At 36.5% G+C, this 27,875-nt stretch overlaps 1 protein-coding gene across 5 annotated transcripts in view; it reads right to left on the reverse strand.

Annotated features, from left to right (window-relative positions):
- The window catches only part of CRPPA (CDP-L-ribitol pyrophosphorylase A), a 283,050-nt gene that overhangs the window by 87,632 nt on the left and 167,543 nt on the right, over positions 1-27,875 (reverse strand). For 3 of the 5 annotated variants that reach the window (XR_011539068.1, XM_070615818.1, XM_070615819.1), the window contains exon 9: positions 25,958-26,089. Coding sequence is in view for 4 of the 5 variants with exons in the window: in XM_070615818.1 (XP_070471919.1) it covers positions 25,958-26,089 (132 nt within the window). In the remaining variant the exon portion in view is untranslated. Of the gene's footprint in view, positions 1-1,523; positions 1,574-19,689; positions 19,902-25,957; positions 26,090-27,875 lie in introns of those variants that run through there. The other 2 variants (XM_070615820.1, XM_070615817.1) reach the window with 2 other exon arrangements.

The raw sequence follows: 27,875 nt of genomic DNA on the forward strand, positions 1-27,875 counted from the left end.
AAAATTCAGAACGTACTTTGATTTCTACCCAGACAACAAAATTGTCTGGAAAATTATGGCTGCATATTTACCATCTGAGAAGAGGGAAACGTTAGCAATCGAACATCTAGATGTTTGAGCAAGAACTACCACATACCCACATGTGTGGAAAATCTGAATCAGCAACAAAGCCAGAAGCACATGTTCTGCCAAAGAAAGAATATTCATAGTATTGCCAGTACCACACAGGTTGAATTAGACACAAATGCAAACTGTTACAATTTAATATTGATATTCTGACTGACAGCAACATCAAAGATCAAAATATAGCATGATACATGATAAGTCATCAAAAGTGTGTACATAGTTAGTGTGAAGAAACGAATCAGAGACTAGTAGTAATCACAAAGGAATGGCTTTTCTAAGAGGGAAAGAATACTGCACAGGAATAGAACACAGAACACATGGAGAATCCCAAGTGAAAGCATCCAAGGTAAATGGAAGGCTTTGGAAATCCTTTACAAAGATGTAATTGCTTTAGCCTGTCAAATCTGAATACGTTGATTTCCATCTTTTCAAGTCTCTTATAATATATTTGTTGCTACTCTAAAACCATTCAATATTAAACATCAGTAGAGGGACCTTTACTGATGGTAAATATTCCATATGTCTCATATAATAATTCTTTGGTTCACCATAGTCGATGAAGATCAAATTAAAAAGTTGCAACACTGAAGGCTACACTTTCAAATATGAGGCTAAAATGAAAGTTCATCCAAATATATAAATGTCAAATCAGCTTGCAGACACATAAACCAGATGTCTGTCTGCTAGCATGTGTGTATACCCTCACAAGGGTTTGTTTTAATTGTTCTGAATGTTTCATTTCAAGTTGTCCAGGCAGGGCTAAGCTAGAAAGCTATTTTTAATTGTTGACTTTTAATAGAAGACCCCTCTAAGTTCTCTAAGTTGGAAATACTGCATCAAATAATGTATAATGCAGAGAAATTGGGATCTGAATCTCTTTTAAGCATTAAAAGAAAGAATTAAGTACAGTGCAGTTTGGATCACTGTGTTACAAAATGAATCAAGTAACTATAATTAAACAATAAGCCTTCCTCAATAGATTTATTCCATTTGGCTTCCTCTGGATAACCAACAATAAAAAGAATCTTTCAAAAAACACAGGTCTGATCATGTTGTTCCTCCAGTTAAAAACTTTCAAAGGTCTCTCTTGTCTTTAGAAACAGCAAATTTTTAGTGTGGCTTTTGGAGCCAACTTCAATCTGGCAATCTCATAGAGCAGAACAGAGGTTTTTCTAGCATTTTCAAGAATGAGGACCCTTTTCAACTTCAGAATTGCTCACAGACTATATACCACCCAGCATGATCAGAGCAAAACTTTCAGTATTTATCAGTTGAATAATGCACAATTATGAAGTGAGTAATGTCTTTATTCTATCAATTTTTATAACATCTATATATATTTGAAAATAATATGTATAATTATTTATTGTCTACAAAAACTTCTGAAAGCAACATACCTTTGAAGGCCTTTGTACTGCCTTTGTGGCTCATGGTTGAGGAATCATTCCTATGGTGAAAAGAACAAGGAATTTCCTGGGACTATATGTATTTTTACTGTTATAGCTCCATTGCCTACACGATGCTTGCAGAAAGAGCACACTCAATATTTACTTGCTAAAAGAATGAATAACGTAAGAACAAGTTTCTAGTCTTAGTTACCAGGCTTTTGGGCTTTGTCTTAGTTGCTTCCTTAGGTGAACTGGCTCCTTGAGGTATCCACAAGGCTCCTTACCTCAGCTCCTTTAAGTCTCTGCTTAAATGCCACCACCTTAATGAGGCAAACCCCTAGGTGAGATACTCAATGCCCCCTAACTTACTCCGCTTAGTTTTTTTCCCTAGCATTTATCAGTTTCTATCATTCTTTAACTTACTATAGAATTTTCTCTTGTATTATTTTTACTATCTCCCACGCACTAGAAGGCAGCTGCACAAGTGCAGAGATTTTCTGTGATTTGCTCACGGGTGCATTCCAAACTTCTCAAACAATGCCTGGCAATGTAAACTTTTTTTAAATGATTAAATCTTTGATAAATCATGCCATCTTGTTGATTCTGATCCTTCACCTACAAAAAAAGGGAGGAAATCTCTCCAGTTTACAGAGTGGTTTGAAGATCAAGGAATGTGATCTAATCACTGTTCTGAAATCTATGTAATTAAACTTGTAATTCTTCCACGTTGGATGATGCCAGTAAGAGGATGAGAGGAGAGAGGCTTCCCCTCTCACCTAGAGGCCAAGAAACCTCCTCAGTCAGATACAGTTCAATTCATGAACCTGAGCTTATTCATTTCATTGACTTGGCTGATAGCTGTGACTATAAAGATGGCCTACATGTTTTAATTATAAATTATAAGCCATCTTGCTTCAACTAGGAATGTTTTTGAGATTCAACTTTGCTGCTGTATCAGTAGATTTAGTCTTTAACTTTTATGGTTAAGTTTCTAATCATCTTGAATTTATTTTCTGTCAGGTTGAAGGTGGAGGTTGAAGTTCAATGTTTTCTGATAACCGTCTCCAATTGTTCTAGAATAATTTGTCAAAAAGGTTTTCCTTTTTCGAGCAAATCACCTTGACACTGTTGTCAAAAATTAGTTGACTATATACATGTGGGTCAGTTTCTAGACTTTCTGTTTTGCTCAATTCCTCTATCTTTCCTATTCCAATGCCACACAGTCTCGATTCAATAGCCTTCCAAGTCTTTACATTAGTTGGTGTGAGCCATCCAATTTTGTTATCGTTTTAAAAAGTAATTACAGCTATTCTAGCCCCTTTGCATTTCTACATAAATTTGAGAATTAGTTTGTCATTTTTCAAAAATAAATGCCTGTTGCTATTTTGATTGGGATTGCACTGAATTATAGATTAATTGGTAGAAAACTGTCACCTTGTCAATCCATAAACAAAATATGTATCTCCATTTCTTTAAGTATTATTTAATGTCTCTCTGTGGTACCTTGTAGTTTTAAGAATAAGGTCTTGAACTTTTTCTAAGTTTATACACTAAGTCTTTTATGTTTTATCATGCTACTGTGATATTGCTCATTTTTTAACTTTAGTTTCCAATTTTTTTCTAGAATATGAAAATAAAATTAATTTTTCTGTATTGACTTTATATTTAAGGAAACTTAGTATTCCTCCAAAGTTAGTTAAGCATGGGACATTTTCATGAAATACTTATTAAAAACTTGTGGAATTAATATTCTGTATATCACAATGTAGAAAAAGTTGCTTTACTACTAAGGTAAATTTGCTTCAATAAACAACTTTCATAATTTGTGATTCACTAATGCTCTCAACTTCAGAGTTCCCCATAGATTTAAAAACATATACTTTAAGATAATCCCACTATATTTTAAGTTGCTGCTCATATAAGTTGAGAAAGAAACTGAATAAATGCTCTAGTATAAATGTCATAAATATAAGAGAGGTTAAATATCAATCCTGTTTTTAAAAATGTCTACATAACTCAGTGAAGCAGTACTGCTTTCGCAGAATCAGGACAAAAATCCCTCAAAGCACAACTCCTCTGTGCTTATCCCCTTGTATGTGAATAGGGCCAACTCATTTAGCATTGTTTCTTCACTTATGCGGGATTCCCTCCCCCAGCTATTTTCTTAAATTTGAAACTCTCCTGACCTCTTCACCACCAACATTCTCCTTCTCCAGTCAAATAGCAGTGAATCTGATTTTTTACGCATTGTGGCTAATCAGCTGATTTCACTAAAACTGAAATATACCTATGGTAAAAATTTACCAAGTAATTTATATCTTAATGATAGAATTAAACACCTGTTCATCAAAAAAAAAGTCATTAGCAAGCAAATGGGGAGCTAGAATGACAGAAGGGGACAAAGAGGCGTCTAAATCATTAGGATTCCTCTGTTAGCCCCAGAGGAAACCTAATGTAGGCCTTTCAAGCTATGTTGTGGGCAGAGGGGAGTGTGAACCCAGGTTTTTATTTTCCAGACACAACACTATTGTCCTACAAGGACAGAGACACACAATACAGGGGCCTCCTACAATGGATGAGACAGAGCAGTTTGATCTCTAGCTCCTTCTAGAACATGGAGCCTACTCTATCCTGGTAGAAGTCTTCATTGGAGGGCTTCTCTTCATAGACCACTCCTACTCTGCCCCCAAAGAGATTTTATGCACACACACTTTTGTTAGCATTTATTTCCCAAGTCTCAAGCTCCTTTGTCAATGCCTATTTACATCACTGTGCCTCTTAACCTTTCCCTAAAACCGATTACAAGGCTTCCAACAAAGTGCCATGTCATGGAGCTATAATCTCTGTCAACACAAAGATAAGTAAATGTTGTATCAGGAAAGAGAACAATCTATGGAAAATATTTCTCTACCCAGAACAATCTAGGTGACAAAGAAAACTAATTTTGGATTTACCATATTTGTTTTATTTTGCTATATTGTTTTCATGAATAAGTTGTTCGTTTGTTTTTTTTTAAATCAATTGAGTTGCATGAGTACAAGGTACCCTTTTTCTTAAGGGTCAAGATAAAGAGTTACTGAAGACAAAGACGACCAGATTGAGCAGTAGTCAGCAGTCTGATCTATCTTAATACTCTGTAACTTGTACAAACCTTTGAAATTATGCTCTGTGAGTTTAATATCTTTGTTTTCTTTTCAGTGGTTCTTTTGGCGGGGGGGCAGTTAACATACCTAAAGAATATGACATATTTTCCAGGGATGTTCTTGGGGAGGTAGCATCTGGGAAACAGTGGGGTGAAAGATTGGAGAGGAGATTTTTATAGTTTGAAACAACTCCCCAGGTCATTCTGATAGGTTCCTGCACCACCACCATTATTACCCAACCCCCACAAAGAATCATGGAGGCAAATTTTAAAAAAAAAGGCATGAAAAACACTATTTACAATGTTCTTTATAATATACAATTAGGAGCCCAACCCAGAACAAAGTAAGCTACACAATGATCCCTAGAAGCAAAGATAATTAAGATAAGCAGATAATTAAGGTGAGCACTATTAGACAAGCAATGTTCTGACTCCCTTGTTCTCTCTGGAATGTATCCCACCAAGCCGATTCTGGCAGTGAAACAGAGCACTTGTCTACAAACTACTGTTCCCGGAACCAAGTGTCTCCATAGAGAGCTCGCTTTTTCAACAGTGTTAATTTTTAAACTGACTTAAGCTTTTACTCTGCTTCTCTGCAAAATTAAAACTATTTTTCTAATACAGTCCCACCTGCAGCTAATGAAGGTCGCTCAGGCCAGGAAATAACCTCTCTGGGTCTTGATGATGCCACAGCCAGTGTGAGATCCAATTGCACTCAGATGGGCACTTTCCAGAATAGCAGAGAAGGGCTTCAGCCTCTCACTTCTAAAATGAGGAACAAGCCCTTGGAAGTCCTCATCTTCACTCTGGCCAGGATCTAGGATCTGAGTACCTGAACTGGTCAAGCAGTTTTATTATCTTCCTCTCCATCTGTGGGGCCAGGCTGTGGGTGCTCCATTACAAAAAGTCTCTTCCCCTTGACATGACTTCTCAGGAAACATTTTCAGGCTCTGCTCTCCAAGGCCCCTCTCACCCCTGCACATCCATTCTTGCCACTCCATGGGAACATACCATTTGCTTCAGCTCCATTTCTCGCTCTTCACTCCTCTGTAAGAACTGATGATAAAGACTGGTTCTGGGTTTCCGAGCACACTCAGGCCAGGATTCCTTTGCTTCCTCTCTGCTCTACATCCCGTAGTCAAGGAAAGACTCTGCCAACCTCCATGTCCAGTATATGCCATCCCCAAACAGCATAGGAGAGAAGACTGCATCATGAAATAATCCTAAAACGAATGTAAACTGATTTGATTTTTCGGATAAACTGAAAGTCCACTAAGTGTTAATAATGTAACACAGCTTCCATTTTAGATTGTGTGCGTGTTTTTTTTCTTTTTTTTTAAATTTAAACAGCTCTTCTACTAAAGCCTCATTGAGCAGGAGAGCATCGTGATGCATTTGAGTTCCTAATCCAGCTCGGCCACTTACTTATTATCTGACAGTCTGGGCAGTTACTTTAGTTTCTTGGCCTGGGATTCTTCAACAGTATACGGTGGAGCTGTTAACACCCAGATCACAGGACTATTCTGAAGTTTCAATGAGCGTGTATATGAAAGTGGCTGGAAAACTGTGCTCAAAAAATGCTACTCTTCTTCTAATTCTCTATGAATGGCTAATCTTAACAAACGCCCTTCATTTAGCAGCTTCACTCAGCTAAGCACGGGCAGAAGAAGAAAGTAAGATATACTATCAGAGTTAGCAGGGTATCTTAAGCTGAGAGAAGAAACACTGTAGATACTGACACCGAGTGTATGCAAGAGAAATGGAGTGGTGTTTTCTAAATAATGTGGCTGACTAAACTTCAAAGAATTCCAGAACTCAGTCATACTCCACAAAAAAAGCCATCTTCATTGATCAGGTGAGAAGATCCTTCACATCAAACTTTCTAGTCACACAAAAGTAGCCACCAATGTTTCTTTTTCCCGGAGTAGTAAAGATAGCAAATACCTACATTACTCTTACAGTTTCACTACTGTTTCCATAGTAATCTTGACCTTAAACAGACAGCCAGCCAGTTATTTCTCCAGCAAAAATGGCTTTATTCAGGATCAGCAAAGAATTGCAATTTAGGGTCTGTAACCATGAAGTCATGTGCAAGTCCTACAACAGAAAGGCAGGAGAAACTCTTTTATACAGGAGAAGCGGTATTTGGGAGGGTTTTTGTAAACAAAGAGTCCATTGCAGGAATTGAGAGTTCAAGGTGCACTGGCTGTTCGTCGGCTGAGTTATGACAGTCTCTCACGGGCTGAACTTCCTGCAGGTCAAGAAGCGGTAGTCTCGCTTCTTCCTGTTGGGTTCTGCTATCCACATAGGCATCAGAGCGCTCCCTTTTGGCCTCCCGACTCCAGTTTAATGAGGTTTCTGTTTATTAATTTGACAGTAATATGTCTCCTTATACTCTAATGACGTATATTATTTTAATATACAAAATGTGCAAACCCTGTTGATCACTCAAATGCTGACAAGCATGTTTTAGGGAAACACAACAGACACTTTGTTCATCTGACAACAGAGTTGAGAAAATTCTCTTTTTAAAAAAGGCAAAACCTACCCAAACCTAGGTCAAACAGAATTTTTCTAAGTCAAATACGATCAACGTGACACACCTTCATCATGAACACACCACTGTGAATCTGAAGAAAGCTTGAGGTCACAGAAGTGAAAACCTAGTTATGAAACTAAATCACACACCTGGGAAGGACAGATGCTACTGTTAGGGGTGGGGATGGGGTTGATGGTGGCATGGTGATAGCAGCCTTTCCACAGTGTACCATTGTTATGGCTTAAATTTAAAACCATGTGAATTTACATTCTCTCAAAAAACTTAAATAAAAAAAGGAAAACATTTGTAACCCTTAGCATTGCCTCATGCAAAATAACCTGAAGTTTCAATTCAGGAAAGCGTACCTCCTTTATTCCTTTAAATTCAAATTAATAATATTTTATTTTCTATTGAAAAATTAAATTTTTTCAGTTGAATTTTATATAACAGAAAGTAATGAGAACTGCAGAACTCTCAGCACATAAATACTCTGCCCAAACTTCTGCACTAAGAGATGACAAAACTCTAGCACGGCTTCTAGCAGACTAAGGCCTCGGCCCTAGGATGACCCCAGAAACCCCCACCCACTAAAATGCCTCCCTGAGAGGGGCCAGTCCCATGGCATAGTGGTTAAGTTTAGCTCTCTCCGCTTTGGTGGCCCAGGTTCAATTCCCAGGTGCAGACCTACACCACTCACTGGCAGCCATCCACATACAAAATACAGGAAGACTGGCACAGACACTGGCTCAGGGACAATCTTCCTCAGCAGAAAAAAAAAAAAGAAGAAAAGAAAAAAAGCCTGCCTGAGAAAACTTAACACTGCCAGTAGAGCTTACTGTTTGTTCTAGCCAATACCAGAGGATAGGTCCCTGACCTTCCTTTAGAGAATTTACTAAAAAGGGCTTACAATTGTGAGTCCTTTCTCTGCCCTTTTGAGATATATATGTATCTCCTACAACTCAGGAGTGTCTTTCTCAAGGACCTGAACAGCATTTCTTGGACATATAATCATCAGGAAGGATAGAGCCTCAGTCTCCCAGACTCTGGGAAAACAGAACATCATAACCTCAATAATTGCCCACTAGCAGACACAGCTGGCCTAATCACATTTATATTGACTAAACCTTTAAAATGTATAAAGAATATGTCTTTGGACCCTAATTTTTAAAATTGAAATGAGAATCATAGCACAAAATTTTCCAAATAAGATGGATTAGAATAAAAGAATTAAAATTTGATGCCCTTAAGTCTTCTAACAATTCTATAAAAACACACAGCAATTTAATAGGATTCTAAGTTCTAACTCTGTAGAATGAGCTCAGAAAAACAAAGAAAACATTAACTCTGCAAACACAAACTAAAATTGCTTTTATATTACCATTAAAATAAAATTCTCTTGAAGCACATTTTCATGTAGAATTTGTGCGTTTCCTGAGTACATGCTCAAAGCAGAAATTATTATTTTTTTAAACTTCAGTTAAGATTTTTCTCTCACTTGATGAAATATTTTCTGCACTGACTAGAGAATTCAGTATGGCAGATTCATTAACGGTGCTTCTAGTTTCCAGCTTTTGTTAATTTCACGGGTCCAAGTCAATCAGACATTCCACCCTAATTTGTTCCAAAAGTGTAACCTTAAAATCTGTAAACTTCCAAAAGAAATGCCTTCCCTCAATGGACATCATTATTTTTCAACAAATAGATAAATTTCTACCACCTCACATGAGTTCTTATGCAAAAAGCAAACAGACTATGCCTAAATACTAAGTGACATATTCTTCATCATGACAGTGATTCAAATTCACGCCTCAGCATAACTATACATTATTAAGTATTATGGATATTGAAAAGCACTCTCATACTAGAAATTGGAAATGTTAATCTACAAGCCTCAAATCTATATAGTATTTTTAAAAATTTGGTTTTTTTACATCAAAAGCAGTATTGAAGGGCACAGCAGTTAAGTTCATATGTTCTCCTTCAGCAGCCGGCGGTACGCCAGTTTGGATCCCAGGTGCAGACCTACACACCACTTGTCAAGCCATGCTGTGGCAGGCATCCCACATATGAAGTAGAGGAAGGTGGGCACGGATGTTAGCTCAGGGCCAATCTTCCTCAGCAAAAAGAGGAGGATTGGTGGCAGATATTAGCTCAAAGCTAATCTTCCTCAAAAAAAAAAAAAAAAAGCAGTATTGAATCACAGTAATAGCTACATTTACAATGAACATCCAGAAATACTAAAAACATGACCCAAATTAAATATTTTTTGCATGACATTCACATTCCTACAAATTCAAAATACTTAGGAAGTTCTAGAATGATTTAAGGCATGGAGATTCAATTAAAAATGCCAGTTGCGGCCTAATCTGATTTCTAGACACCATATAATTAACCAAGCTTCAGCCACCTTAGTGCAAACTTAACCGCTGCGCCACCAGGCCAGCCCCTACCTTACGGTTTTTTAAGATGTCTTATAAGTCAATAAAATTTTTTGCAAAAAATTTTGCAGAAAGTAAAATCACAGGGCTTTTTTCAAAATGTAAATATCATGTACATTTAGATGCCTAATATTGTGAAAGATTAATAAATTGGCATATTGTCAATTCTCTTAAGCAACAAAGCAGGTACCTAACAGACAATGAAAGAGCAGACAGCAATGTGATGAGAAAGCATACAGAAACCTGAAATAGAAACATCTAGTACACAGATATCAAAAACTGTTATTGCTTAACAGTTCACCAGCAAAAGGATAATGAACTCTTCCAATCTGAAAGGAACTTTTTCTTGTTTTTTAACTTCTGCTTTAATTTTTTTCCAAACATTTTTCTCTGAATATTTTTGAGTTATGTCTAAAAATGAAGATAAATCATTTCAACACACATATAAATAATTAAGAATTCAAATTCATTGCAAGGTAAATGGATTAAGATAATTATTATAGATCCTATAAACTCAAAGAAGAAAAGATTGAGGGAGCACATATAAACATCCCATTTAATATATTTCTATTTAATAAAACATAGCATTCAAGGTTTCTAACAGCTTGATGCTCTTCTGTTGAAGTAAAATATATTAGTATGTTGATTCTACATGCAAAATTTTTCTGGATTCTGGTATATCACTCTATCAAGTTAAGAAATTTTACTTCTACCCCCAGTTTGCTTAGAGTTTATTATGACTGAGTGATAAATTCTATCACATGTTTTGCTCCAAATATTGAGATATTCCTTTTCTTCTTTAGTTTGAATATATGAAGTTTAGTGAGTTTAATAATAAACTATCTCTGAATCCCAAGGATAAGCCAATTGGCACTTATGTTTATAAAGGATACAGCCTACCATTTGGAATTTATTAACTTTTACCTCTCAATAAATTCAACTCATAATAACAAAAAGTTTAACAACTTTTCTGTTAATATTTTGCATACTTTCAGGAATAATATAATGCAGCATAAACAGAAACCATCAGAATGGTACAATATTTTAAACAAGAAAGGTAAAAATACCACTAATATCTATGATGTTCCAATAATACTTGCAAGTATATGTTCATTTTTGCACATTACATATTAGTCAATCAACAAATAGTTATTAAGGGCCTACTCTGTACCAGACACCATACTGGGTACTAGAAATAAATCAATGACCTAAACCAAAACACACAAAACCTGGCTTCTTAGGGTTCATATTTTAGATGAGGGAGATGGACAATAAGAACACATAAGTAAAAAACAATACACACCAGATTGTTAAATTGCTAGGGAGAAAAAGTACGAAGCTTGATAGGGATTACTGGAGTGGCGGGAGGGCAGAGTCAATACACATTCAATACAAATTACATTTGGAAAGAAACCAATATGATAAAGGAAACCAAAGCTAAGCATTATAAGTATACATATATGAAAGCTAAGTATAAATATATGAAAGCTCTAATTTTGTTTTTATCTGAAAAAGAATTATGGTAAGGCTGACAGATATGGTAGAACAGCAGTTCTCAATCCATTTCCTTCCACTGCCACAAAAATAAGGAATGGTGTTCAGGGTGTGACCCATCTTCCTCTCCTGGATCATTATGGAGTGAAGATGAGACAAATAGGTATTACTATTATTGTGCTACTCTTACTGAAGTAAATCTTTTCCAAACTTTGGAACTATTTTTAACAACATATAATTTACAATGCATTTCACAAGTGGTTAAAAATAACTGTGGTTGGCAATATTTCAAGAAGAGTCTGTCTAGCTGAGCTTTAAAGTGCTCTAAAAATCTGATATTCTATGCTTAATTAGTAAACTAGCAACCAAATTATATCATGTGGTCACACATATTTAGTGTCTTTATCTTACACATTTACTAAAGCAGAAAAATGCCCAAATAATAAGTTGCCTTAGTTTTGGCTGTTATAATAAATCACCATAGGCTGGCTAACATTTAATCAACAGATATTTACTTCTCACAGTTGGAGGCTGGGAAGTCCAAGATCAAGATGCAGGCAGATCAAGTATCTGATGAGAGCCTGCTTCCCGGCTTGCAGACTGCTGTCTTCTTGTTCACATGGCAGAGGATATGGGCATTAATCCCATTCATGAGGTCCCACCCTCATGACCTGATTATCTCCCAAGGGCCTCACCTCCTAATACCATTACACTGGGGGTTAGGATTTCAACATATGAATTTGGGGGAGACACAAGCATTCAGGTCTTAACATAAACAGATAATAATTTATTGTTTGGGTCCGTCCAGCATCTGTGCCCCATACTATGGGGAATGCTACCACAATTTTCTTTTGGCAATGCACCCAATCGTTATACTCATCCATGCAGTTTGGGTGAGCTAACCTGGCTCCAGAGGTGGGCATATTAACTAGGCCTGGCTAATAATATGGGCCACAGTAATTGAATCAGAAAATGTAGACGCTTTACAAGCAAGCTTAACGAGAGAGAACCAGGACTTTCAGTGAAAATATTGGGATAGAGACACTCTCGCTCCACTGAGTTTACTAAACTAATTGAATATAAACTTGGAGCAGCTGGTGGTTATATTTGATTCTATTTAGAAAACTGCATGAGAATAAAGGACTAAGTTATTGGGTGTAGGTAGGGGTGGAGTACAGACAGACCAGAGGGAAAGAGACAAAAAGCCTAAAACCATAATCACAGATCTTTCAGTTATATTGTTAAATCGATTGGTGTTATGTTTCTGACATTTGCAATTAAAATTCCCAACTGATGAACCAATTAGTTCACCAATTGGCTTAAAAATCCATTCTGCCATGATTTTCCTCCAGTCAATTTAGTTAAAACTGACATAAATGCTGCATTTTTTTAAGGTTTTGAAATGGTCATAAAATTCTGCTCAGGAAGCATAACACTGAAATCTGTACATTAACATAAAGCTACATAAAGATTTATACATATTTAGTAACAGATAAGTTTCAGAGGCAAAAACATCACTATTTTCAAAATTTCAAGGTAACTGGGTGAAATTTATAGACAAAATTAAAATTCACGCTTCTATGTTATGTAACAAACTGTGGCAAGTATATTTCCTAGCTCACTAAAAATTATCAAACTATTGACCTAAGTTATAATTTTGCAATTTACAAACATTACATAGTCAATTACAAACATTACATTTTCCTTTGTTTTTCCCTTCTTATTCTCCCCAAAGCCCCCTAGTACATAATTGTATGTTCTATTTGTAGGTCCTTCTGGTTCCTTTTTAAAATAAAATTTTTAATGAATTTGGTATTTTAGCCAAAAAGTTCTACGCTTCTCATCTAAAATATCATAAATATTAGAAAAATACATAAAATTTGAATTGAGGCAATGATGAATCTGGGTCAAATTATTATCCAAATAATATAAACCAATTAAAACTCTGAGCAGGCTATAAATTAGCAGTAATTTGGCCACCATATCTAAGACAAACTGGATATTTGATGAGACAATTAAGAGAATTCTAAAATTTCCATTTAAGTTTAGCACTTAAAGTTAAATGAAAGGTCACGGAGAGAAAAATTCTCTTCTTTCATAAGCCTTGTTAAAGTCAGGGACTCTATAACAATAGATGCTAATCTGGTAATTTGTGTAACTTTTCTAAGATTTTTGAAAAATCTTGGCAGCCTTTCAGAATTTTTCTGATTATTTTTCTTTACTGTATATTTTAGTCAGTCAGAAGTTCCTTATTCACAAAGGCCTAGACAAGTGGCTCTCTGCTATTCTGTCTTAGCACACATGCTTTCTTGTTACGCAAAGTCCCAAAGATGTATCAGCTGAAAAGATCTGTAATCTCAAGGGCAATATACAGCGACCTAGAAGGTAGAGGCTTCTACAGAACCAGCCACGCTGGCAGCAGAGGGCAAAATAACTATTCCTCATTTTTTATTTTCATGAATTTACTACAAGGGTCACGTTTGCTATTGCTTAGCTAACCTCTGGGAAACACACACCTGTGGAATAATTAAGCTCTAAAAATCAAAAGTTTTGCAGGTGTTTTTTGAAGGAAGATTAGCCCTGAGCTGAGATCTGCCACCAATCCTCCTCTTTTCGCTGAGGAAGACTGGCCCTGCGCTAACATCCATGCCCATCTTCCTCTACTTTATATGTGGGATGCCTGCCACAGCATGGCTTGACAAGCAGTGCACAGGTCGGCACCGGGGATCCAAACCAGCGAACCCCGAGCCCTGAAGCAGAATGTGCAAATTTAACCGCTGGGCCACCGGGCCAGCCCAAAAGTTTTGCATTTTTAATACCCAATTAACCTGATATAGTTCCTTCAACGAAACTGCACCCTGAGGTCAGAGGTCAAGTTTCAGCCATCATTTGACTTCCTTAAGATGCCTTGCAAAGGACTTTGCACATACTTAAAACAAAAATAAAACAAAACAAAACTTGTCCTTCTTTCCAAGACCTTAAAGCAATCAGCAAAAATTTGAGGCAAGGTAGGAAGCATTCACTTGTGAGTCACTTGACTTGAGAAAGTCTATTTGTGAAGAAAACCCACGTTCTGGTGATGTTGCTGGCAAAGTAGTTCTCTAGTTTATGGGAAAAAAGGAAACCACAAAATAGGAGGCACAACTCACAAAATATGAATGAGGTTTTTAAAAATCATATCGGCCAGGTCATTCATTGGAAATTATGAAGCCCCTCCCCAATTATGTTTATATAGTTCTTCAACTGGTAATTTTTAGGCTAGATACAATGCCTTCACTATGTTACCACACAAAATTGGGGTTCTCTTGCTCAATGTGCATTAAAAAAAAAAGCTAATTATTACAGCATCAGCCTTTGGAAAAGAAATCAGCTGTATTCTGTAAGATTGATCTGCAGGGAGATGAGGGCACATGCCCTCAGATCTGTCTCCCCAATTCAGGATTTAGGGTGAGGCAAAGAGACTAAGGAGAACAGGAAATGCTGGCAGGACAGGTTTTGATCTGTGGACTTCCAGCATTTACGGTAAGGTTCTAAACATTTGTGCTAAGGTGAGCAAGGAATTTTAACACTGGATCTTTCTGAATGATGACCTCTTGCTTCTGATAAGAGTCCGACTTTTAAGGTGTGGTCATGTCCTAGTCCTTTGGTTCTGTGGGGAGGAGAATCTTTGGTTCCACGGTCATCTCAGATCAAGATTTCTTCTTCTGTGCATGCTCTGGCTATGTGACCTTGCAAATTTTCTGAACGAATTTCTTAATCACTCTGTTGATAAGAGATGAAGTCAGTTTGAACTGACTCTAAATGGGCCCACGGTTACAATTACTGAAATTGCTATCAAGGTTCAGAAAGATTTGTCATCGCATGTTTTATTCTTTGCTCTATGATCAGCATATTTTGGAAAAATTATGTAACATCTTCATTTAAAAAATTAGATTCAGGGATCATGCCTATTCTCTCCACAGGCCAGAACTGAGAATTCAGCAACTAGATTTTTAGCAATTTCTTATTTGGATTTTTAGCCTATTTTTTCTCACAAGGGTCAGAAAAAATACTAGTAAGTCTGTGCTAATGCTGGGGTTTCTTAAAAAGAGAGAGACCACCCTCTCTGAAGAGCCTAAATCCTTTAATTGCACCAAAACATCTTAAATATGAAGTCAGAAATTTAATAAAGGAATAAGAGGATTAAGTCAGTGAAGAATACGGCACAATTATCTTCAACTTTAGTATTATATTTAGCAAAACTTAGTCCTATTTAAAATTCAAAGCTAAACATATCAAATCAGAATCAAAAACATTTACCCAGTAGACAAGCAAAAACTAACCTGACTTTTCACTAGAAAGGAGCTAGAAATATACAGTATAATGTAGATGCATTATAAAACCATAAATGCATACATTCATACATTAAATAAAAGAATTTTGTATGTAGCTTGGTTATTTGGTAGTTAGTTCCTTTTCACAACAGCATATGCTCACTAGAGATCAAAATGTTGGTTTTTCTTACCTTTATAGTAAGAACAGAGCAAAAGTTGGCTCAAATTTACAAACTGGATGTAAGGACATACTAGTAGGCGGTATACAGGTTAGTTTAATGGTCCCTATTTTAATACATTCCACATTGCCTCAATTTCAGCTTGCAAGCCTATGAACAAAAATTAAGCTTCCTGTCTTTAAATACTTCTAATGAAAGTCTTTCTAGTAAACAACAACAAAAAAGTAAAGCATGTCCAATAGTAAACAATAATTTCTAGTGTTCCTAAACCTGTCTTTTAAAAAATGTGTCCCCATAGCAGGTCTGTGACCTAGTTATAAAATTCATTATGATTTAAAAGCTTTTAGGGGCCGGCCTCATGGCCAAGTGGTTAAGTTCGTGCGCTCTGCTTCAGCAGCTGGGGGTTTTGCTGGTTCGAATCCTGGGCACAGACATGGCACTGCTCGTCGAGCCATGCTGGGTCGGCTTCCCACATGCCACAACTAGGACCCACAACTAAAAATACACAACTATGTACCAGGGGGCTTTGGGAGAAAAAGGAAAAATAAAATCTTTAAAAGCTTTTAGGCCACAAATACACACTGAGAATCATTTTTAAAAAGGAAATAGAATAAAAGTGCAAAAGATTAATACATACAATTTTAGTCAAAAAAAGTGCCAAATTATCTGTGGTACTCTTTGAGCACTATTTCCTTACATTCTTCCTGATATGGAGTTTCAGAATATAGTGATTATAAACATACAAAATATAAACAGTGACCGAAGCATAATAGTAATCATGAATGGTATCTTTGTTAAACATCTGTTTTTTCTGTCCATTAAAATCCAGATTCTAAAAGAGATACTGTAGATATGTTTGTTATTAAACCAACTCATTTCCTAAGAGCATTAGTGTAAATTGCCATTATGCATTCAGTAAAAGGAAGCTGAAGCTTAATTAAAATATATTTCCTTACCAGTTGTCAAAGGTGAGTAATGAGATGGATGGAAAACTAATAAAACCCACCATTTTCTATACACAAATCTATATGCCAAACATTACTCATATCTCCTTGATTCTCAATGGAGAAGTTCCCTCTATATTTCCACTGTGATCATAATCAGAAATGCTGATAGGATTCTCAGAGATGGTAAACCCATGTTCTAATTTTACAAACTATTATCCTTTCTAAATACTGACTGTTTGGGGCAGAAAATAAAGAATTCACATACGACCAACTTTCATTCCTGGAAAATGGTCCTTAGATAGTCCCTGATTTGGGAAATGTTACCCTTAATGTGAATGATGTGGAATATCTAACAGTCAAGAGGCTCCAATATTTCAAAGTGTTCAGACTCACTGCCATTGCCTTAGAATGTCAAATCTTAAAATAACTTTTTAGACTTCACATTTCTCCCATCTAGGTTCACTTCCCACTCGCCTTGATGTTTTCAAGTCCTCCAGCATGCACGTGATGTTCTCTACCTGATTCAGTTAAACACCGCAATTTTAGAGTTCTTTGTACAGCTGCTTCTGCAGTTTAGATAATTAGTGTTCCATAAAATGAAAATAAACAGAGAAAGATTATCTCCCTCCCTCTAATGTTATTTAAGGAAAGTCTACATAAAACTGCTGCAAGTAGTATATATACAACACATTTTATTTCAAAGGGCTGAAATAATGCCATATTAATTAGGAAACTTTCCATTTTCCAGAGACTAATTATCCAGTTTGTTCTTTCAGTCTATTTGTCACACCTGTTTTTTCTATTTCATTAGTAAAAATATCAGAAATTGGAAACACTGAAATTGAACACCGAAGTTAAATCCTATTTTCAACTTTTCATTGATATTAGTAATATAGCAAGAGTTTTACTGGGGGAACAGTTTATAGGAAATCAGATGACTCCCAACCAAGTTTCTCAGAGTGTTTTCTCTAAGTTCACAAATCATGTCTTCCCTCAAGATTACCAACAGAATTCCAGTTGTCAGATTCATTGGCTTCTTTTTATCTCCAGTCCTTTTGACCCTCTACAGCAATTCTGTTTTCTGGAAACTCTTTCCAAAGCCTCTGAGAGACAACACTTCTTGGTTTTACGCTCTTAATGTAATGGGTCTCAACTTCCCCAAATGCAACACCACCATTTTATAACAATTATTTTGCAATTCTAGCTTCACTAAACTGAAATGAAATAATATAGCTTATCTATAAATATATGCCTCCTAATGTGTTTGAGATGGATCTGACCTAAATCAAGCTCTTTACAATGGCACAGATAACATAAAAATAAGTTTCCATTTCTTTGGCTGTCCACCTCCCTGCTATACCATCTCCAGCTGTTACTACTCTATTCAGATGTCAAGATAAAAATAATATGTGTGTGCATGTGTAATCATATGTACACGTACATGCATATAATCTGTGTGTGTTTCACATTTAAACATTTCTAGTCCTATTTAAGTTACAAATCCCTTAATTTGCATGGGGTGAGTAGCAAGAATAATTCTTTGCCTACAATATTAGCACTCTGGTATTATTGTGGTGGGCAGCATCTGATATGGCTCCTAATGATCACTATCTCCTGGTTCACACCCTCATGTAATGATCTTCCCTGAGGATAGGTGGAACCTAGTAATTTTCTTCCAATGAATAGAACGCAATAAAAGTGATGGGCTGTCACTTGGTGATTATGTTACAGAAGCCTATGACTTCTGTCTTGGTTCTCTCTCTTGATTGCTGTGATGCTGTAAGATGCTTTATGGACAGGCCCCCATGGCAAGGAACAGAGGAAGGCCTTCAACCACGAGCTCGTGAAGAACTGAGGCTTCAGTGCAACAGCCCCCAGAGGAAGCGAATCCTTCCAACAGCCAGCTAAATGAGCTAGGAACAGATCATTCCCAAAGGAGCCGTGACAAACTGTAGCCTTGAGAAAGACCCAGAGCCAGAGAACCCACAGAGACTGTGAGATAAGAAATGCTGTTGTTTAAGCCACTAAGTTTTTGGGTAATTTGTTATGCAGTAATAGCTAACTAATACATTGTTCAGAGGAATTAGTTTATTAATTTTCCATGGCCATTTTCACTCATAAATTTGCTTTTTTTCAAAAAAAATTAAGAGGAGATCTGTAGCAGAAGTTTACATCTAATATTCCATTTCATTGAGGTATATCTAAGTATAATAGCTTACCGCCACTCTATGAGTCTGCCAAGTAAGCTAACCAAACTCCCTAAAAACTGTTTTGCTTTTCAAACTTACACAATTTTGAAGAGACATTATCTTTTATGACCTTCATATTTTCCCAAAGAATGACTAAGTCTAAACAATGAAAGTCAAAACAATATTGAAAGTAAAAAATATTTAGTCTCATAAACATTCCCACATCAAAAAAGCCTGATTACTCTGACCAGGGTATTATGGGTTTCTATAAACAGATTTGGTGCAGCATGTTCGGTGTGCATGCCATATGATTCAGTGCCATGGAAAGTATTGTGTGTTTAGTAAATAATTCCCAGTCAAATTCCAAGTAATTGCTCATTTGCAGGAAGTAGAGTTTTAATTCTAACCTCTCCCAAGATTATCACTGGGAAAAAAAAATTTCTGTGTTCTGCCACTTGATAACATACACCTACGTGTTCTCCAAATGATCACGCACACTTGAAGGATGACTCATATGTCTAGAGAACATACAGCAAACGGGGTGCATTTGAGAGGGAAAGATTGGTGTCAATTGTATCCTACAAATTCCCGTCCTTTGGCACAAAGGTATCCTAGAGCAGTTGGACCTGTTTCTACAGTTCTTACAGTTTAATCATGAATTTACCTGAGGTAATTACAAAGAGATTCATCCTCAAGAATGCTTTCTGGATGTCCTCTACTGTACAGACAAAACCTTGCAAACCCAGACAAAAGAGAAGGACAATAGTATTTAACTCATCAAGCAGAAAGATCTGGTTTGTACTTTGTGACAGAGGATGAATTTACACAGCTTTATCTAATTTAGCGTTGTTGCTAAACAACTTCCTTTCACCATTCCATATCCTATTTTGGAGGTTTATAGAAGGATTCTCATAAATCTTTTACAAATAATGATTTTTTAAAAAACAAAAAATTACAGAACCGCTTTGATAATTTTCTTCCTTTTTATATGCCTTCCAGAGCTGTAGTTGCAGGAAAAGCAGCATTGAAGAGCAGTGGGAAGGCAACAGAGCTCCTCCGCTTCACCCTCGGAGCTCTCCAGGGCTTGGTTTTTGTAACTCCACTAATTGGTGAAGTCCTTTCCAATGGCCCCATCCTGTGAAAATACTAAGACAAACATTGCTTTCAAAAGTCCTATTTCCCCCTATATCAAACCCAGTGGAATGACAGCTCAAAAGAGAAAAAAGGAGACAGAGAAAATGGATAAACTAAAATGGTACATACTCCCTGTCAAGCTAATATGTTTAATATTTTACCTTTCTCTGATGGATGCTAATTCACTCCCTGTTATGGACTGAATGTTTGTACTCTCCCCAAATTCACATGTTCATATGTTGAAATCCTAACCCGTAAATGTGATGGTATTAGGAAGTGAGGCCTTTGGTTAGTGATGAGGTCATGAGAGTGGAGCCCTCGTCAATAGGACTGGTGCTCTTATTAAGAGACCCTAGAGGGGCTGGCCCCGTGGCCGAGTGCTTAGGTTTGCACGCTCCGCTGCAGGTGGCCGAGTGTTTCGTGGGTTCCAATCCTGGGCGTGGACATGGCACTGCTCATCAAACCACGCTGAGGCAGTGTCCCACATGCCACAACTAGAAGGAGCCACAACTAAAAATACACAGCTATGTACCAGGGGACTTTGGGGAGAAAAAAGGAAAAAATAAAATCTAAAAAAAAAAAAAAAAAAAAAAAAGAGACCCTAGAGAGGGCTTACCCTCTCCCTGCCTGTGAGGATACAAAGAGGAAATGGCAGTCTGCAATCTGGAAGAGGGCCTCCACCAGAACTCGACCATGCTGGCACCCTGATCTCAGACTTCCAGCCCCCAGAACTATTAGAATTAAATTTCTGCTGTTTATAAGCCACTCGGTCTATGCTATTTTGTTAGAACAGCAGAACAAACTAAGACATCCCCCTTGTTGTCTTCTGTTTCACTAAGGTGCCTGAAAAAAAGAAGAGTTCCTTCTCTGAACTATTTAATGAATAATTTCTTAATGAAATAATAGTACAGGTGATGTTTATGGTCACATAGGGAGAGGAAAGAAAACCCAGGCTCAGTTCCAAAATGTCCATGTGTCAGAGTGAGCAATGCCCAATGGTGTCACCTGACACAGCCTATACACCTCCTGTGTCTCCATCCTCTCATCCAACAGAGTCTTTAAAACGGAAGTTCAGACTTCTGCATTTTACGAATGGAGAATCCAGGGCCTAGAAAACTTCAGTCACTTCATCAAGATCATATAGCTAGTTTCTCAATTAGAGGGGAAGATACTAATTCAGTGCAAAAAAAATCAGTTATAATAGTTTTGGGAAACTCTTAAACCATGAACCTGTGTGCTCTGTCTCTAAAGCCCTGAGTATATAAAACACAGAGATTAAATTAAAAATTGCTACAGGACTTTAGAAATTTTATTTTCATAGAAGTTCATGCGCAAAACTTTATTCAAAATGTACACCTGCAAATATTTGCATTAAAAAACAAAGTCATGGGGCCAGCCTGGTGGTGTAGTGGTTAAGTTCACAGGCTCCACTTCAGCGGTAGGGGATTCACAGGTTTGGACCATGGGAGTGGACCTAGCGCCGTTCATCAAGCCACGCTGTGGCAGCATCCCACATAAAACAGAGGAAGATTGGCACAGGTGTTAGCTCAGCAACAATCCTCCTCAAGCAAAAAAAAAAAGAAGAAGAAGAAGAAAGAGGAAGATTGGCAACAGATGTTAGCTCAGGGCCAATCTTCCTCACCAAAAAAATAAAACAAAACCAAAGTCATCATAAAAATATTTTAGACTTCAACAAAATTAAGACTGCAAGCTAAGTCTTTGGCATGAATAATTCATGCAAGAAATATCAAGTCTCTATAAATTCACTGCTACATCATCAGATATAGATTTTTTCAAATAATTAGAACATGTTCTCCAAACATAAAATTTTATATCATGAACCTCAATGATGACTTGCATAACAAAGTTGGATTAACAGGATGAATGAATAGTAATATTTTATCCCATAGACTTATTTAAAATATTTTAAAAGAGACTAAGAATCTTTATATAAACTATAAAACCTAATTTTAATTATTCATAGTTATGTTTATATTGTTATTTTAGAAAGAAGGCTAGGACTTGATTTAAATTTATTCAACAAATTGTGAAGGTAAACTTTATGCTGCATTTCTAGCATAGAGTATAAATTTCAAATCTTTCCTAATTTTTTTTTTTAAAGATTTTTTTTTCCTTTTTCTCCCCAAAGCCCCCCGGTACATAGTTCTATATTCTTAGTTGTGGGTCCTTCTAGTTGTGGCATGTGGGACGTTGCCTCAGCATGGTTTGATGAGCGGTGCCATGTCCGCGTCCAGGATTCGAACTGACGAAACCCTGGGCTACCTGCAGCAGAGCGCGTGAACTTAACCGCTTGGCCACGGGGCCAGCCCCTCAAATCTTTACTAATTTACTTACAACATGAGGAACTGAGTACCAGATGATAAAGTAAGAAAACTTTATACTATATATAAATGGTCAAGCCAGTCACAGGATGCGTAAATCTAAGTTTAAGCTACCCAAAAACAGCTTATTTTAAATCATTAATTTTTTGAGGCCACTAGAATATATTAAAGTCAATTTTGAAAAAAAAGTTAGGGCCAGCCCCATGGCCGAGTGGTTAAGTTCATGCACTCCACTTCAGTGGCCCAGGGTTCTGCTGGTTCAGATCCTGGGCGCGGACATGGCACTGCTAGCCAGGCCACATTGAGACACGTTCCACATGCCACATCTAGAAGGACCCACAAGTAAAAATATACAACTATGTGCTGGGCTGATTTGGGGAGGAAAAAGAAGCAGAAAAAAAAAAGAAGATTGGCAATAGTTGTTAGCTCAGATGCCAATCTTTAAAAAAAGAGGTTAATTAGTGCTCTACTACATTGATATAGCTAAGGAACTAGCATATTCAACAATTAAGCAAATTATATCTCTATGATTAGAAAATATGAATACATATGGAGCAGATCTAGAGTTCAGCAAAGCATTTGTTAAAGTTTCTTATATCATTAAAGAAAATATCAAGAAATTCAATTGAAATATTACACAATTAGATGCATTTGTCACTGATTAAATTATCAAAGAATTATCAGTAATCAATCACTGACAACACTGTAGAACATTTATAGTTACAAAGAAGGGATCAATCTTTTGCCTTTTCCAAATCAATTTTTCCCTAAAGGTGTACACAAAATATAGACAATATCTAATTTGTAAATTAAATGAAGAAAGAACCTATAGCTAATTAATCCTATGCTACATTCTGGATCGAAAAAAATAATGTCAGACTGAAACAATAGAATAAAAGTAATAAGTTTAAATTTACCAAATACAGAAAGCCCTATACACACGTGTAAAAGAACTCTATACAAACACAAACAGAGTCATAACAACATAATGTGTTTAAAAAGAAAAAGGCTTAAGTAATTCTGTTTAACTATAAACATCACACATGTCAACACTGTGAAGGTGTGGCCAAAAAATCAAGACCATCTGCATGGTCAGAAATATCATATATATAACAAAGCAAGCCTTCTTTAAGCCAGAAGGAACACATGTATGGCACCAATATTGAAGTCAATTGAATACATGCTCTCTTCCAAGGAGGGGCTATCCACCGACTGAAAATCTATCCAGGGAAAAAGCACTTGATATTATGTCTTATGAAAAATGGTTAAAAATCTAGAAAGACTTCACTCATCAGAGACTTAAAAGAATACACAATAACTATCTGTGAAAACACACTAATGGCTACCATAGAGAAGAAAGCTTAGATTTAGGGAACAAAGCCCAGTGTATGAACATTATAGAAAGCGGTATCTCGCAGCACCAGGGAAAGTACAAACCTACACTCTTCACTAAACATGAACGGAAACTCCACCTTATATATCTTCATATTCTTAGTGTTGACAGAATGTCTGTCAAATAGGCAATCACTATTAGAGACAGTAATTTAACTAAGTGGAAAAATTAGTACCAAAGTATAAAAAGACTGTCCAGAGGTAGTGGTTTCTTTACTTACCGTATATTTGTGAGGAGTGTTTCCCAAAGTTTCTTCCAGGGAACATTAGTCCCATGAGTTGTTCATGGTTAAAAGGTCACAGAAGCAAATCGAAAATGCATAGCCCTTGTCCTCAGTTTGGAGATGTGAAATGCTCATTAGCACGTTAAGGATTTTCGAGAAGCCCTTCATTAAAGAAGTCTGTTTAACTCTATTCATTGATGCTTCCTCACTTTTTAACCATGGCGCTTTTTTAATGGCATATCTGATGAATATCCAAGGGTTCTCTTTAAGGGGTAATTACGTATTGGGCAGTTTGTTGGGCTAGTAAGAATCAACTTGCACCTGTGTCTTTGAGGGCAAAAGTGAACTCTGTATTTAACATCTTCGCTATTGTATTTTCAAAAAGAGACAAGTAACACCTAAGTAAGCTATCTTTGCTTCCTAAAATGATGACAGACATATCTTGAAGGCCTTGCAAGATTGTCTTCTTCACACTTTTGGTAGCTTAGTAGACAGCTGACTTAGCAGGTTCAAGTTTGCTCAAAATAATAGCTAGATACCAAGGAATGGTCTGCAAAGGGTCTTTCTTTTCCAGTCAGGAAGCCTTCACAGGTACAGTCATATACATACTCAACATACTCCATTCCACAAATATATAGAACATGGCAGGTGTGGTAAAATGAATAATTTTATTATAAATATAAACTCTACAAGGGTTACCAGGTTTAGCAAATAAGAACACAAGATATCTAGTTATATTTGAATTTCAGAATAACAGCAAATAATTTTTAGTGCCAGTAAATTCCATTTACTATTTGGGGCATCCTCATACCGAAATTTATTCTTTATCTGAAAATTCAGAATTAACAGGACATGCTAAATTTCATCTAGCAAACATACTCTCCACTGGAATGTTAGCTACAGTTAGTACAGACCCTTTTTGCTTAGCCTAAAACAAAGGACAAAGAGTTCCGGGGATTGTGTGTGCTCTACCTTTCCTCAACTTTTGAGCTTTTCCTCAGTGAACTCTATTTTATATCTGCATAGTGTAACATTACTCGTGTGCATCCATGAATCCTCAGCATGGCACCAGAGAAAGAATTGATTTATGTTTCCCACCATAATAATCTAGAGTACAAGCAAAGAGAATCTATTGCAAAGGAAATACTCCTGAACAAAGATACTGACCTGAGTTCTTGTTCTTACTCTGCCAGTTATATGTGGCAAGTAGATGCATCTCTTCAGGGCTTAGCTGTCCTGACTTTAACAGTCCCTACAGCACTAACATTTTACAATTCCATGATCCCAAGTAAACTGAACTTTGCCTTGTGCCTGATGACTAATGAGAGGTCAGGCTTGCATATTTCGGAAGCAGAGGTAACAACTTCGAAGTTAAAGAAAACCAAGAGACTGGCAAAAAGATGCTCTTTATATTTACTTAAAATTCATTTGTTTCAAAACAAATGTTGTTACCCTCAGGCTAAAAAGTCACTTTAAATATTACATAAACAATAGCTGCTATTCATCAACCATATAACTTTAAAACTTGTCATTCCTTAGTCAGTACCAAATCACTTTTATTCCAGACCATTAAAAGAGCAGTTGACTGTTTCACTTGCTTGACTATTGTGTGGTACCTGTAGGAAACTATAAAGCATTATACAAGTTTGATGAAAGGTATCTATGCACAAGGGCAAATCGATCTCTTCTAACAGATTCCCCAAATAGTTTCATTTAAATAGCATTTCTCTGCACAAAGAATCTATAATGCTAATTCAACTTGCCCTCAGCTTAACTACCTTGCTACTATTAAAAGATAGTGACAATGAGAGTTCTTCTCTAATTAAATACCATGCCCTCTGTTAATGGGACTGTCAGGCATTGCTGTCAAGTGATTAAGAGCTTGATCACCAATATCTTTAACATAACGTAAAAGAAATAAGTGATTTCAAATTATACAAATGGTTAAGAGTTGTGACCTTAGGGTTGTCAGTTAAATACAAAAGTCCAGTTAAATTTGCAGCAAAATTTTTATTATTAATATCTCCTTACTTTTAACAAAATCAGGTTCCCACTATTAAAATTGTAACCTACAGAACATACAATCTGAAGAGACTAACATTTTACCTACCTGTGGGTAATATATGAGAAGGCCACATAACAAAATATTTCTTTTTTTCACCTCCTTTGCAAATTCCTTAATCTGCATTAGATGTTCCATTTTCTGACCAAAAGGTACTAATTTATAATCAAGAAAATGCACCTGCAAAATAATATAAAAGGTAACTTATAATACCATCTCCTTCAACGTGAAAAACATAACATTAAAGAAGCTCAAAACACATACAATTATAATATTGCAATTATTTTATCAATTTGCATTAATTCCTAATTAAACATTTCAAGCCATAAATATTTAATAAGATCAATGAATCCTCCTTTTTAAATACAGATGCAGTAAACACTTATTGAGAACACTACTGAAAAATATAAAATGCTCATATTCTATTTCCTATGTCAGAGTCAAAAATATAAAGAATATGATTTCATTAATTCATTAAACAATTCATAATTTGAAACTAGGCTAGATAGAAATAAATATATAAATATATTTGTTAAGAAATTAACAATATTAATAAAAGTCAAGGGACTGCTTATCTAAGTACATAAAGCTTTTTAGAAGAATGCTTTTTTTTTTTTTTGAAGATTAGCACCTGAGCTAACAATCATTGCCAATCTTCTTTTATTTTTCTTTCTGTTTTTTTTTCTCCCCAAAGCCCCCCGGTACATCATTGTATATTTTAGTTGTGGGTCCTTCTAGTTGTGGCATGTGGGAACGCCACCTCAGAGTGGCCTGATGAGCGGTGCCATGTCCGCGCGCAGGATCTGAACCAGTGAAATCCTGGGCCACCGAGCAGAACATGCGAACTCAACCACTTGGCCACAGGGCCAGCCCCTAGAAGAATCCTTTTTAAAGTAATTAATAATTAGAATGCTAACAAATAATGATCTATTTGTTAAAGTAAATCCAGCAGAATTTTATACACAAGATTTTTAGCAATGTTAGTGTTCTTCTTGAAATTATTCAAATGATTATTTTTTAAACATTTTTCATTTAAATTTCAAGGAGCTTAGGGTGATCTTTCCTCATTTCTCTGAACTACTTTGGAGGTTTTACAGTACTGCTTGTCTTTTACGGGACATAAAAGACCTACACCACAACAGTAGCCTCAAAATATACAATTTAAAAATGTAAATGCACATATAGAATAAACACTCAGAAATATGTGTATTCTTTCACAACAACAAATTTTAAAAACTCATGCCAGCCACAGCAGCACTTACAGCCATGGGTAGCAGAACAGGAGCAGAAGTGGAGCCCCACAATCCTGGGCCCCTGGCCACAGCTCAGAGCCTGGTAGCAGAGGGGAGGCATGCACAGAACTCTTTACATTCCAACCACAGCAGCACCTATGACCACAAGGTAATAAGCAACAGCAGATATGGTGCCCTGTGAACCAGGCTCCCTCCTCCTCTTTCCCTTGCCACAGAGCTGGACCTTCCAACACAGGTAATCCTGAAAGCAGCAGAGGCACCAGCCATCCCTGTACCCCTGCCAGCAAAGCCAGTGACAACAGCAAGACATCAGTGACCCCTAGAGGCACAGGTGGCAACGAAGAAAGTACCAGGGACACCTCAATAGAGGCAGTGGAGGGAGGAATGTGCAGATCCTTAAATACAGCGAGTCAGCTCAGATAAGAAAAAGAAAAAACTAGCACCATAGCACCACCTACTGAAAAACAAAAGTAAAGCCTCTAGTACATTTGATTAAAAATAAACAAAACTATACCTAAATAAAAAAAAAAGATTTTGCTAAAACAAATGCACCGGCAAAGGAATAACTCAGCACCACAAAAAAGTCATAGCAAGACAGTATCATAAAAAGAAAATAATTCTCCAGAAACCAGAAATAAAGCCATGCAAGATTGTGATGTAACCGATAAAAAAAGTCAAAGTAGCTGTGATGAAGAAACTCAACAAGCTACAAG

Source organism: Equus przewalskii, chromosome 4 (genome assembly GCF_037783145.1).
Source record: "Equus przewalskii isolate Varuska chromosome 4, EquPr2, whole genome shotgun sequence".
In the NCBI taxonomy this organism is placed as follows: Eukaryota; Metazoa; Chordata; class Mammalia; order Perissodactyla; family Equidae; genus Equus; species Equus przewalskii.